Source organism: Stegastes partitus, unplaced genomic scaffold (assembly GCF_000690725.1).
Source record: "Stegastes partitus isolate 25-593 unplaced genomic scaffold, Stegastes_partitus-1.0.2 Scaffold1111, whole genome shotgun sequence".
Taxonomy (NCBI): domain Eukaryota; kingdom Metazoa; phylum Chordata; class Actinopteri; family Pomacentridae; genus Stegastes; species Stegastes partitus.
The window spans coordinates 81255-95697 of record NW_007578842.1 but is presented as its reverse complement, the minus strand read 5'-3'; the positions used below and the strand labels follow the sequence as shown (position 1 = coordinate 95697).

At 41.8% G+C, this 14443-nt stretch overlaps 1 protein-coding gene across 1 annotated transcript in view; it reads right to left on the bottom strand.

The window, feature by feature from the left end:
• dnajc6 (DnaJ (Hsp40) homolog, subfamily C, member 6) overlaps positions 1–14443 on the bottom strand; it is a 43581-nt gene that overhangs the window by 9976 nt on the left and 19162 nt on the right. The window contains exons 3-12 of the mRNA XM_008296216.1: positions 10848–10897; positions 10265–10413; positions 7352–7474; positions 5726–5859; positions 4685–4879; positions 4366–4483; positions 3460–3539; positions 3156–3349; positions 1696–1722; positions 413–799 (exon numbers count right to left, since the gene is read on the bottom strand). Of these exons, the coding sequence (XP_008294438.1) occupies positions 413–799; positions 1696–1722; positions 3156–3349; positions 3460–3539; positions 4366–4483; positions 4685–4879; positions 5726–5859; positions 7352–7474; positions 10265–10413; positions 10848–10897 (1457 nt within the window). The remainder of the gene's footprint in view (positions 1–412; positions 800–1695; positions 1723–3155; positions 3350–3459; positions 3540–4365; positions 4484–4684; positions 4880–5725; positions 5860–7351; positions 7475–10264; positions 10414–10847; positions 10898–14443) is intronic.

The window sequence follows — 14443 nt, the reverse complement described above, 5'->3', positions numbered from 1 at the left end:
ACATTAACTCTCTTACAGTCTTTTATTAGTAAGTATTTTACAGTGACCCATATTTTTGTTGCCTAAATTTTCTTGAACTAAGTTTAGGAATTGAGTATAGCGTATTGTCCACCATACTGTATTTACAATGTTGACTTTATGTATATAGTATTCATGTTTTGTTAAGAATTATTTGGCAGCTTTACGTCAACTTATGTTCTCTTGAAGACTTAAAGAAAGTCAGATTCATACCGTTTAATGAAACCTTGGAGATGCAACTGAAAGAGCCAGAAAAATGTCCAATAACTGGACGTCGCTATCTTTTACCGTCAGTATTTAGGAATGTGTACTGAACCCCTAACTGGGCATCGAGTGATTTTTTTTTTCCTTCTTTGTGCACATTTGAAGTCTGTCTGTTCTGAAACAGATGTACTTTGGAACTCCTCACCTGGTGGAGCAGGGGAGGGACACGGCGAGGCAGTGTTGGGGGCTACTTTGTGCGGGGTGGACTGGGCGGATGAGGGTCCGCTGGTTGGCTGAGGCGGGGCCCCGAACAAGTCCCCGAGGAGGTCGGTGGTTCCAGCTGCTGTGGGCGGAGGCTGAGATGAGGAGCACGGACGCTTGATCTCCTCCCTATCCAGGCCGAGAAGATCCACCTCTTCGGCGGGGGCGGCCGGCGTTGGGGCCGGGGGGTCGGGCTTCTGGGGGGCGGCGCTGGCGTTGCTTCGCTGGCTGGACAGAGAGAGCATCTCATCGTCCGAGGGCTCGCTCTCCTCACCGTGGCCCCGGCCGTCTGGACCTCCGTGGGGCCGGCTTGGCTCTGCAAAAGAAAGGACGAGGCAGTTAGGAGACAGAAGCATCCAAAGCGATCGAAGCAGCAAATAGAGGCGATACCAAAGCAGACACTGGGAATTAATGGGGTAGAAGGCTGACAGAAACACAGAGGAGGTTACAAGAAAAAGGGACAAGAGCAAAGTAGAGAAACTACGCAGGTTATCGCTGCTACAAGCTCCAACTATTCTCCTGGTACTTGGTGCTATGAGGCTGCACACTTAGACGCAGTCTGCTAATAAATTCCGCTGGTAGCTGCTCTTAGCTAATTGGAGACGTCTAAAAAGTGATACATTTCTATTTACAAGAATGCAATCAATAAAATATATCTTATCTGCATTTAGAGAAAGGACGGGATGTACAAAAGGGCAATAAAGTTCAGCCTGTATGACTCTGGAGCAATATTTCACTTTGGTAGAATCTGGATTTGTTTACAGCTGCACAGTTTTTGCTTTCTTCAGCTATTTTTACAAGGACTGTTTTTTCACTTCTCTATTTTCACACAAAAAGCTTAAAAGCATGTGTCTGGATACAGGGAAACACGCATGTTTGTGGTTGCACATTAGGGTATGTGTGTTGTAATCTACTCAGATCTTCAGAGGTTGGGCATCTACGCCAGGGGCAGAGGGAGAATTTCTACCAAAATGATTTATCACCGCACAACAATAACGGGTTTCATTTCAATTCAATCAATTCGGATCACACGTGGAAACAGCCAAATGGGTTTTTCCAATAACAGAGAATGTATTTGTCAATATTTTCATTAAATTTGCTGCTTTTTGTTTTTCTTCTAGCTACAGTATGATTGAATTGAAGCAAGCCCTGGTTACTAAAGTCACTGGATGCTTCCTCTAAACAGGTCTGTGGTCTCCTCTACAGTCTTACCCTCCAGGTCCAAGCCCTCCATCTCATCTTGCAGGGACAAAAATGAGTCAACATTAGTTTGTTTTTGTGTCTCCAAGTCTGTGACATATAATCTCACTGTAACTGTGATCTTTCTCAGCTGTGTGTATGCATTTGTGTATGTACACGTGGATGAGAGTGTACATGGATAGTTGCATGAGTGTGTGTTTGCACATGTGTATCTGGATGAAAGTGTGAACTTGTTTTGTGATTTTTCGAAGAACCAGTCCGATTTTAACGTTGTTGAGTCATTTTTTTTTGCCCACATTTTGGCACAGGGACAAACTTGTGTGGGGTTAGTTCAGGGATAGAAGTTAAATGAAGGGTTAACTAATCCTTGTGATTAGTTGCAAAACATAGAAAATAATAACAAAGAAGAAATACAGCTCATTCCCAAATCACACATTATCTTAAACACAGGTTCCATGCTGCTAAATCAAGCCTTTGTTCTTCTAGCAGCTAGCTGGTGTCCGGCTAGCTTTTCTCCTTTTAATGAATTTGATCATTGAGGTTGAAAGCTGAAACGTGGCACTGGACTTTTCTGTCCACATCTTTAGTGAGATGTGACAATTTAATAAAGAAGTGCTGAAGTTAGCTTCTGATTTATCAGTTAAGGGGAAAGTTGAAGGACATTTACTTCAAATACTGATAGTTTTTATCTTACTGTCAGTGGGAATTACATATGTTATTTAATGCCTAACATGAATGAAAACATCAGATCCAGATTCAAAACCGCGACACCAAATGTGACTTAGCTCACCTGAGACGAGCCCGTTGAAATACAGTTTCAGATTTGTACTTCATTGTACTTCTGAGAAAGAAATGTAGAGTTTCTTGGTGTCTTTGGCTTGTCTGGGCGAACTTTCCAAATTTGAGGAGTCTAAAAATAGTGGTTTTACATCTGGACATGTTCCAATCTGGTCTATATGTGGAGAAAAGTCTGGTATTATTGCCATTTCTTGTTTTGAAAAATCAAAGTTTTCACAAATTTGAAAGTTGGTTTACAACTTTAACTACAAGTATTGCAATTTTATTATTACCTACAATGTCTAACCACAGTCGGAAATTTAAAAAAAAACAAAAAAAAACAAAAAAACAGACAATTGGTCACTAGTAAGCTTCCCTTAACTTTACCCTTAGCTTTCCAAACTGAAAGCTCACTACAGAGTTCTAATGATCAGTGCTTCTGTGTTATTTTGGTTAATTTTCATTTAAAATGCAAGAGTTAAAGTTTATGTACCTATTGAGCTATATATGGACAGAAAATCCAGATAAGGTGAGGGAGATATTCAGAAAAACTGATGAAAGAAACCCAGTTTGACAAAAATACGCAAAAGCAAATAGATCACAAGCTCCTCTTTGTCATTCACATGTCTTCAATGTGTTCCACACAGAGTGTGATCTACGGTATGTCAGCGTTGGCCCCAGTGTCCCCGTAGTACCAGCAATAGCCAGGGCGTCCTGATGTTCCTGGTGGCAGGAGAAGAGCACGTTGGGACTCAGGTCTTTACAGGGGAACTGCTCCCATGGCGGCGTCAGGTCCTTCTGCTTGTCCACTCCTTCTACTTCCACGTCCAGGATGACATGGAACAGCTGGGGATACTTCTCAGGAGAGTCGCAGGCGTCGAGCTCTGGTCTGGGAGGTAGAAGAAAATGTGCGTTTGTAAAAGGTAACAGGTGTTTTTTTTTAATATCCAAATGATTTTTGTCCTCTTGAAAGTATTGAAAGCGATGAAATGTGCTTACTTGTTAAACTTTAACATGGTGGTTCCAGGAGCGATGAAGCCAGTGTGGAACTGGATTTGGAAGATTTGAGTGTTGGACACCTAACAGCAGGACAAAGGTAGGATTGACCATATCGTGTTGTACTAATTTCATGTCGTAGTCACTGTATTGAGTAAAAGGTACAGTTCTGGGATCTGGTTCAGCTATCATCATGAGTTTGTTTGTGTAGCACAGATGAAAGTCTTTTAACACTAAGGTACCTCTGAACACTACAAGTAATAAAATAAAATAATATCAGGTAAGATAAGACAATCAGGTAGAAATAAGTATATGCAGACAAAGCAGAAAATGCACCAGGGAGAAATAGATGCAATAAGACCGTGCTAGAAAACGACATATTACTCTAAGCCATTCATTTCAAGTAGACAACAGTCAGTTAGATTTCAGATTCAACATCCGTGGTTTCAGGATAATAAAATTATATAGTGATATACACATGCATTCCTATTACACCTGCCGTTTTAAACCAATGTTTCCACAGTTTTGCTGTAAGCAGAATGCAGGACAATAATGATAACCAAAAGAAAGGTTGCCCAAAACTTAAAAAAAATACAAATAAAATAAAAAAGTCTGGAGGAAAACTGCATATTTCCATGAACAGTCCGGAAATTAAAAACCATCGATCTCCAACTTCATGTTACTTGTTGCCTCCTGACGCAAGTTGTACAAATGAGTTAAGGTGCAGCTCCATCCTGAAACAGTTCAGCTGCTGACAGCTCCAACACCATCTTGTTCCAAAAGGATCTCGGCAATATTCAGCTAGAGCTTGCTGCCGTCAAGTTTGATTGAGATGTTGGCTGTACCCGAGGAATTGGTACTAAAACACATTCTGCTGGACAGAGGAGTGTGACGGTGAGTTCAGCGTACCTTGGCCTGCAGACGTCCTCCGATGGTCGACCTCATGTGGTAGATGGAAACCACGACATCTCCTTGAACGCTCACGCCCAGGGGGAAGACGACCTTCCCCTCCTGGACCCTGTGCTCTCTGACATAGAAGAGACAAACGTAGTAAAGGGTTTGTCACACTTAATTTATACCATGCTGTGCGTAAAATCTTTTTTAAATAAGACGCCACAGTGCGATACCAGTACAGATGCGCCACACTGTGATGCCGTTACTCTCTGTGATGTTGCAACAATGCTACTTAGATGCTATCAAAATGTTCCTTAGCAGTAATGTTTCTCACCTCATCCTCTCGTACTCCTGTGCAGTGGTGAAGATCTTGGTCTCTCCGATGAGGACGTCACAGAAGGGCCGACAGCCGCTGCGCTGCTTGTTGAAGCAGGGGACCGGACTCATGGTGAGGCCCTTGATCACCAGGGGCTTAGAGTGGGGTAGGCTGGGCTTCTCTGATACCATGCTACATACATAGCCAATGTACCTGCAATGCACAACAGGGAAGTCAACATCTTATCAATGTATAATCCTTACATTTCGCAACATCCCTACAGATCTACCATCAGTAGTTCTGCAGCAGGAGTTGAAGACTTCACAAGCTACCAAGCCAGCAAAGTCGATAAAGATCTGTCCAGAATGACGCCATTAATTCCATTCCCATAAACTCTCCGTCAGCTTGCATTAAAAACTCTGACTCATGAGAAGAATCTTCTACAAGCATTGATAAATACTCCGGGTTACATGCTGGCAAGGTAATAAAATGTCCAACCTTGAGGGTGTGCCAGCTCTGAAGCAGAGAATTCATGTTCAATCTGAGGAAGCTGAGGGCTGCTGGCTGCTGCTCTACATATCAGACCATGAACCTACGACAGCATATGATCGGAAACTGTGCTGTGTAGAATTAGATAAGAAAAGCATACTGTCTTCTAAAGCAGGAGATTAGAGAGCAGAAACGGTGTTGCTTTTTTCGAAAGACTGAATGTGCTCATAGCCTCATCAAATCAGTGATGTGTTGTTTTTTGTTTTTTTTTTAGGTGATGGGAAATCTAACGGTAAAATAATCAGTGGTGAGTAACACCAACACCTTATAATTTGATTGTTAACAGACTATTAGATAGCTACGTTTTGGTGCAACTACATCAATAGAAAATCAGAATAAATGATGCTTCTTGATCCTTTTTGTCTCCTAACACACACGTAAAGCACAACAAGCTATGGGACTTAACATCAGAGAGATATAGGAAAAACGAAGGCGTGCGAGAGGTGTTTCATTCCCTTTCGCTCTTTCTCCTTCTGTCACATTTGCATGCACTTGTTCAGGGATGCAAACCTGCGGTGTGAAGGCCAGAGGCCAGAACCTGGTCTCTTGGCGCTGAGCAGCTGCATGGCAGGAACTGGGTTGTTGAAGAGGTGGCAGAAGCAGAACATGGCACAGACCAAAACACCGGAGGGAGCGCGACCGTCCTGAAAAACACACAGTGAGAGAGGGAGGCTCTGAGACGTCTTATGAAACGCTGGGTAATTATTATCCTTCACTAATGCACTTTTTGGGGTCAGCATGCTTGATTACATTAACTTCTTGGAAAATTTTCTAACTAAAGCGCTGAAGAAAGGCCTTTTTAATTTTCTTTAAATCGCAGCTCAAAGTTTAAAGGGTATAAAAGATGAAGAACATCCCAGATGACTCACACTTCATGTGCACAAACAGGCAACAAAGAAATGCAATTAACAGCGGAGAACTCTCTTTGCTCGCTGGATTTATTCACAGCTGCAAAAGTTACTGTGAGTTCATTTCAGGTTACGGGGGAGACAAAAACATTCTTGTGATCTGGAGCAGTGAATTTAAAAAGGAACCGTTTGGTGGAGATTATGCAAGGAGCGGTTTGCCAAGCCACAGCCAAACCACAGCGACTTGGCAATAACATGCTCCACCACATGCCAGCGTACAGTATTGCTGTCGCTGACATAGAACAAATAGAAAACCCAGTTTTACCGAATACTTTGGTGATATTTCAAAACATTTGTGATACAAAGTATGCAGGGGTTTCAGCCGCACTCGAACTAGAAGTGCTTTCGTGTGACAGTCTACCCGATGCGATTCTAAAACCGGCGCCTGAAAGCGTGATGCGCGGCCACAGCTTCCCTTGCTGGACTGACATATTCCTCTTTCCTGCTTAATTCCCTTTTCGACTGCGAAGCAACAATAGAAGGTGGAGAAACTGACAGGAATGATAGGAACTAACAGAAACGAGACGAGCAGTTTGACAAATCTCTGAGCTGCGGTTTATTGTGTTTGGCAACAAGAAAGACTAACACTCCTGCATCCAGGAATGGCAACAGTTTGAGGAGAGGAGGAGCAGATTCCTGGTCTGTGTGGTGGTGCAGCCTTTATTTGATGGAAAGTGGGAAGTTCCCTTTGCTGAATTTAAATGTGATTTATTTAGAAAAACCCAAGATGGTGACAGTTTCTCACATGAACTGCAAACGCGTCATTTTTTTTTACAAACTGTTTAAGTACAAGCAGAATGTTTTGTTGTGTTAAAATCTCTTTTCGCAGAGATCAGTGTCTCAAAACACTTTATTTGTTGCACAAGCCAAGCTGACAAATCAATGCTGGCAATAAAATGTAAAATGAGTCACTGTTCACTTTGACACTCAGTATGATTCAGTTTGTCTTCTGGCAGCATATTTTTTGACCCTGCGCCTGGACTGAAAAGTGGGTCAGGGTACAAAAAAAATATCTCCAAAAATCTGTGGATGCATTGTGAGACCATCAAAACAAGTCCCTCCACATCAAAAGTGCATTTTTCATGGTAAAACGAGGTTAAGAGAAGGTTATATGAGCTGCCTATAGCTCCAAACCCCTTTTCGGACAACACTAGAACCAAGACAATCAATGAAACATAAAGGAGGATTGGTGTTGAATGTGATGGACTCTGTGAAAACGTCTTCTTACCGAGCAGGTGATGACACACACATTCTTGGGATTCTGTTTGAGCCAGTTGTGCATGTTCTTGCACACAGCAAACAGGTTGTGGAGGCTGGGAGCTTGGCGTGAAGGCCAGTTACACTCTGAGACCTGGAAAGGAGTTGAATTGGGGAAATAAGAGGAGGAAGGGTGAGGAAGATAAACAGGTAGACAGAGAAGAGGAGCAGATTAGAGGCAAAAGGAAGTAGAGAGGAGGAGGGGGAAAAAAAAAAAAAAGAAAGGCAGAGAGAGAAGGGAGGGGAGAGGCGAGGAAAGGGTTGGAAAAGCAAAAATCAGGAGGGGTGTAGAAAGGAGAGGTGGAGGTTAGTAACGGCGCCGCAGCAACCGAGCAACACAGCACACCAGTTGCCATGATGAGTCATCTGCTAAGGCACAGCAACTTCCACAAGCAGACAGGGGGCCATCTTGGCCGTGTTAACTCCGCAGCTTGAGTTCTCAGCTTTTTTTTTTGTTTTGGATGTATCTGCCGGAGGGTGGCAGTCTTTTATCTAGAACGCTTCCACACAAGCCTGGACTTGAACCCGAATCCAGCTGCGCAAAAGAGCTGAATGAGATGAGCCAAGGACCCCACGCTGAGGACAGTCACAACCATGAAATTATAATAGGAGAGCATACAAGAAGCATTCAGATTTATGCTCTGAATGGAAATGTAGCCGGAACACACGGATCAGCGACCCCACAAATTGTACTTTTTAAAAAAAATTCAGGCTCTTCTGGTCACAAGTGGTTGTTGCTGTGGTGAGGTGCATAAAAGATGCACTGTATGTAGAATAACTGTCATGCTACACTGCGCCCCAAAAACTCCAAATTTCCTGCCGGTTCACGGTTTGTTCACATAAACAGTAAACTGAAAGAAGCCTCTGTGAATTGGGGATTCTGTGGGGCTCTATAATAAAACCATGGAGTGTATCTTTAAAGCTTGAACGGACTCTCTAAGTATGAGAAGTATCAAAAGATAACAGAGTTGTTAGTGTTGCTGATCCCACTAAGAAACAACATCCAAAAATACAGTTCTTTGTAGTTTTCAGACACTTTGAATTCACTGTACAAAGATTAAAAAATTCTGAGACTGCACCTATAGAGTCAAAAGCTTTAAGTGATTTATATTTGTCTGCCATTTCCTTGAAAGCCCTTACCTTGTGCAGCACTGAGCCGTTCCCAGTGTTCCTGCTACATTTAGAGCCCTCCTTGACAGTCCTGTTCTATGAGCGCACCAAGCATCAGCTCCACTGTGTCAAAATGGCTAACATTTAACCTGAATTACATTTTAGGGGAAAGGAATGACTCACAGGTAGCCAAATCTGGTGAGTAGGGCAGCAAAAAAGTAATGATTGTGTTAGTATATCGAAAAAACCAACAGACACGCTGTCATGTCAGTTCAGTTGGTCCGCATCTGATCTGATGCCGCAGGACATTTGAGCAGACCCTAAGCATCAGCAGACTGACCCTCAGGGCTGAATTCATGATGCAGAACCCTGTGAAAGACAACAACAACCATCCTCTTGGTGCGCTCCTGCCCTAACGAGCCTTCTTCAGTTTTGGAGACTTTGGACTGTAGCCGTAGGCCCAACTTTCATCACATCAAGGCTCAATCATCTTGGGCCTTTTGATGGAGATCCCCACATACTTGGATACTTCGCTGCTTCAGCAGGTCCAAGGTGGAATCGGAAATGCACATGTGCAAGTGGTTACAAAAAACATGTAAAACAGGTACTGATGTGGATGACGTGACATCAGGTGGAACTTCTGACGAATCGAAGTTACTGCTGTCGCCTCTTGTATGTGAGAAGTTTCTGATCTGACTTCATAGTTGTTCTGTGGGCTATAAGGTTGTCTCCCAGTAGGTCATACCAAAAACTATATGTACAATGTCCAGTATTTATGTAGACCAAAAGCACCTGCTGAAGACTTAATGACAGAAGAGCTACGAAGAACCAAAGAGTTGGTTGATAATTCTCTGTGGGCTCATCACTCGATGACTCACTCCCAAGCGCACAAAAATTAGTCAGTGTAGGTTAATAACAGAGGAGCGATGAGCAACGATGGGCCTGATTGAGAAATCTAATTAGAGGCTTCATCCTCTGTGCTTCGACAGTTTATGGCTGCAAATAGCAACAAGCTGTAAATAGAAAATCGTCACATTTCACTCGAACATCAACAGAAAGAAGCCTCGATTAAAGCCGCAAGCGGCATTTGACGGGTCCTCGCCCTACGCTTGTCGGCGTCGTGCACGTCGGGGTGTGGCGCAAACGTGCTCCAGGCGGGACTCTGATCCAGCGTGTCGACTTTGAGGCAGATCGGAGCACTTGCGGCCCAAGGACACAACCACCATGACACAGGTTACAGAGCGGAATCAAAGCGCCAACCTTCCAGTCATTGACCGACCTGCTCGGTGTAATGCCTCAAACAGCCTGTTACCAATAGGTGGTGCTATGACTGTGAATGGATTTGGCATATGGATGTGATCAATCCAAAATGGCGGACTTCCTCTTGGGTTTATGGCTGTCACTGACTTTTTTGTTCGTCCTGACCTCCTCCATATACCTACCAAACTGTGTAGGTCTAGGTCAGACATGCTGCCGATGGGACTCTGTTGAAATTTTCTAGGTGGCGCTGTGGAGCCATTTTTCTATTGAGGTGTGTATTTCCCCCTAATTCTAAAATTTTTCACCGGGCCTGATGTGTGTGCCAAATTTTGTGAGTTTTCAAGTACGTTTAGGACCTGAAAAACACGTTTCTTTGTGACGAAGAAATAATGACGTAGCAGTTCCAATAGGGTTCTACGCACTGTAGTGCTCGGACCCTAAATATGTTGCCACTAACAACTAACAAATCTCTAATGGCGTCATCTCGAGCTTCATGATGTACATTCACACTCACTCTGTTGGAGAATTTGGCGCCACGGTAGTTGCGCTGTGACAGGTTGAAGACAGTGTAGTGGTCCGCATGGCGACTGTCGAGGAAGGAGCGGATGTCCTCGACGTGGTTCTGGTAGCCGATCTGCACTGACTCCGCCGGGTAGGTCATCACTGGAAAAAACAAAACAACGTTCTGGATGAGATGTTTGGTGGAGTTGTGGACTTATGCTCTGACAATATCTAACTGTGTAACTACTGGTCTGCGAAAAGGTTATTTTTAAAATTGAAAAATGAGGAGTGGGTCCACATTCAAGCATGACTATCAGCAGGGGCATGATGGGATATGATGCCCCGAGGGGACAAACGTCCAGCTGACTCCATCACACTGCTGCACTCATAAGAATGAAACGCTGTATGCAGTTCAACAATGAGAGGTCAGACGAGGGTGCAGATGTCTGTTCAACTGCATCTCTCAATACTGTACAATCTCAATTAAAATATTGGTTTTTTTTAAATGTGTGATTTCAACATTGTGAACCGTGTATTTATCATATTTGGTGACGTTGTTAAAACCGAGTAGTGCAAAGTCATTAGCTGCATTTTACCTATTATCCGTGATGTTATGTAGGCGATGTCCAGCTCCCCTTTGGTGTACCTGGAACACAAAACGTAACCTTTTAAACACATTTATTTCTGTCATGCAGGTGTAACAGAGCAATGAATCAGCACAGGAAGAGAAAAAGATTACAAACAAATCCACGATCACTTCAGCCAGAGTTTGTATCGTTTGGAGGAATCCAACAAAATCACTCTGCTCTTGTGTTTCTGCTGCTGTATAACGGACATTTCAGATATGAGGGAGCCTGTTTCGTTCATTAAGGAGGGTCAAGCGATGAATCCTCCTTGAAAAACAGCAAAGCATTGAAAAGAGAAGATCAATGCGTGAGTATCAGGCATCCGAAAGGTTGACGCACCTCTCTGCCTCTCACTGTCGTCGGGCCGTCCTGCATGACATGCATATCCAAGTGATTGGACTCAACAGGCTTTAGAGCAGAAGCTTCCGTGTGTGTCTGGCTGTGGGGAAGTTATCTTTTTTAGGCTCACCACTCTAGGCTGAGCTGCCCGGGATCAAAGGAATACCATATGTGAATTCTTCAATTGAACAGCACTGCCTTTCATTGCCAAATTTAGCAATTCCATATGGAGACTTTTTTTTTTTTTTAAACGGTGGGAGCAGCTGCAGAGCACACACATACTAGTAGTCCATTACTACTGCAGCATGGAAGTGATGGAAAACAGTGTGACTGGAACACTATGAAGCAGGTGGGGTTGGAGAGGGATTTATTTTGGAGAAATGACTCACAAATAATGACTCGCTTCTGGTAACCGGGAGCAGCAGAGGACGGCTCAGCTCCCTGCGCTGCGATTGCGAACGCGAAACACATTAATAGGCTAACGCGTATCAAATTGAGACGACTTGTTGCCTACTGTGAAAATCCCGCAAGCTAGGCCGATCTGGGACAGTCGTCTCTGTGTGGTCATGGAGGAGTGCCATATGGCCCTGATGCAATCCTGGACCTGGTTATGTAATGTGCTGCTCCTCAGCTAGTCTGCTTAGGACTGGGACAAGGATAAGTGTGTCATGAGATTTGCTTTAAACTTTCAAATGACACCAAATGCAACATTTAAGCAAATGTGTGCATTTATACGAAACTTAACGGTTTGTGTGTTATGGCCTGGAAAAGGCAGGTGACTGCTAAGATAACAGACAAACAACCTGACGTACATCCATCAGAGGGAGAGCGGTGTTTCTAAGTCCTCCATAATGAACTCATGTGACCACAAATCAGGATTCTGTTTTGATCCAATTCTGTGTTGATCCTAGGTTGAAATTCAATTCAGTTCATTTCAGTTCAATTCAGTTTAAATGACTTTATTCATCCCCTAGGGGCAATTCAAAAGCTCACTGAGTATTTATTATAAAGACATTTAAAAAAAATAAAATAAAATAAAATAATAATATAAATATAAAATAAGATAAAATAAAATAAACAATAAACCACATTCATTAGAATATATAATTATTATATGTTATTATAGAATAGAATAGAATAGAATAGAATACTTTTTTGACCCCCCATTGTGGTAAATGTACACACCATAGCAGCATCCAAAAATATAGAAAGTACAAGAAAAACCAATAATTATAGTAAATTATTATTATTAGAAATAATTATATTATTATATTATATAATGTAATACATAAATACAGACTCAAGGTGTCTCAAAGTAACACCAGCAGCGTCCCTAAAAAGTAATTATACTCCTAAATTAAACTTTTACAGCCATCTTTTTTTTTTGTCTCAATATAAAAGAGGCATCGCTATAACATTTACTGCTTTTTGTGTTGCGAAAATAAATAAAAACAATTCATTAACTTTTATTGTTCTCCACCATGTCTGAACCAGACAGATGCGGTTTCTGCAGGATGTTGGCAAATGTGCTGCGTAAATCTGTGGTTTTACCTGCTTCTGTCCTGAAATAGCTAGTTGGCTGTTAGAGGAGAAAAGCAGGTCAGGTGTCAGGTTTAAATGGTCATGGCCAATAGCCATAGAGTATGCAAATGAGCAGTGCCCCTGACCTCTTGAGGATAGAGTTGCAGCCAATTAAAATGTACTGCAAGGTGTGGAAAATAAACTGAAAAGAGTCGAAGGACGGAATTGCACAGAAGGGAAAAGCCAACACTGGAAGGATCATTTTCTTTTTTTAAAAAATGGAAATCAGTTTGAAAATGCAGTCTATATTTTATTCAGTGTATACAATGGGGAGTTATTGGCATTTCAGTTGTATAATATAAAGCTAGAATTGTTGTTTACTGGCTTAAAATCGCTAAAAAATGCCACAGATTCAATTTTAAAAAAAATACACAATAGTACATCCTCCCAATTTTGAGTTACGTGCGCATTACATTTGAAAATCAATTATAAACGACTTAAGAAATGATCCTCTGCAGCTTTTCTTTGTACTGTTTTATCCCTGATTTAATTCTGAATTAGTGATGATGCGCCCTTTTTGACTTAGTGTCATTATTTAGCCTATGAATGAAATTAACTACACTGATTGTTTGGTAGCTGAAAAATTCTCAGATACTCTTTGCTAGAGTTTGGCTCATACTGATGGAATTTATTTGTGCCTATTAATTAATAATCGGCAACATTTTTAAACAAACAAACAATCAAACTCAACAACAGCACCACATTAGGTTTAATATAGAAAATTAAGGATATTGTGCTCTTTATGTACTCCATGTTAACTGGCTGACTGTTTTGTGTATTTTACCATTTGAAACAGTCTTTGTATGTGTTGTCCAGCTACACACAGAAAGCAAAAGACTGTAAAATCCAAGAAGTCATTTGTGTCATACAGTAACTGGCTTGTAAGCATTTAGTGACATTTTCTAGGGCTTAGAAGTCAAACTCATGATAGTTTGACTTCTAAATGTATCTGTTGAACAAATTCATTAAAGCTTCATTTTAAAGCTGGGGTAGGCAGGAAGGAAGAAATTTAAAGTACAGCCCTCCTCCTGCAGCTCTCTGTCCTCAGCTCCTCCCACACCAAACAATCACATGCAAACATAGCCAAGCTAGAAACTAACATTTACTTCTCACATGATTTAACCCCCACTGTCCCATGTTAAACACTGTCTGACCTTCAGCACCTTCCCACTCACTGCTGACTTGCTATTTATACTTTCCTCGCCTGCTCTGAGTGAGAAGACCTGTGATTGGCTTAAGTCTCCTGTAATGAGCTATGTTTTCTAAAGCCTTGAAAACAGAACCAGGGAAGTCTAGTTTCCCCTCAGATCGCTAGAATTACAAGGTTCGTATATGTAAATATACGAAAATATGATTTTAATGATGTATTTTTTTACATGAACTCATAGCAATACATTTTAATAAGCATTCGTTTACTTCCTCAGACCTTTAATTTTAAATTTCTCCAAGCTATTTGGGATTAGTAGGACATGATAAATACTAATATGGTTTATTCATAGCTTGTGACTTCTGCTAAAAATGATCAGACACGTATGCTATATCAAGCTACAAACATTATAAAGCTTAAACATCTACACAATTTAAAGTTAGTATGTAGAAAGGTTAGTACAGTCGTGACTCGATAATCCAACACTAAATGTAAAACC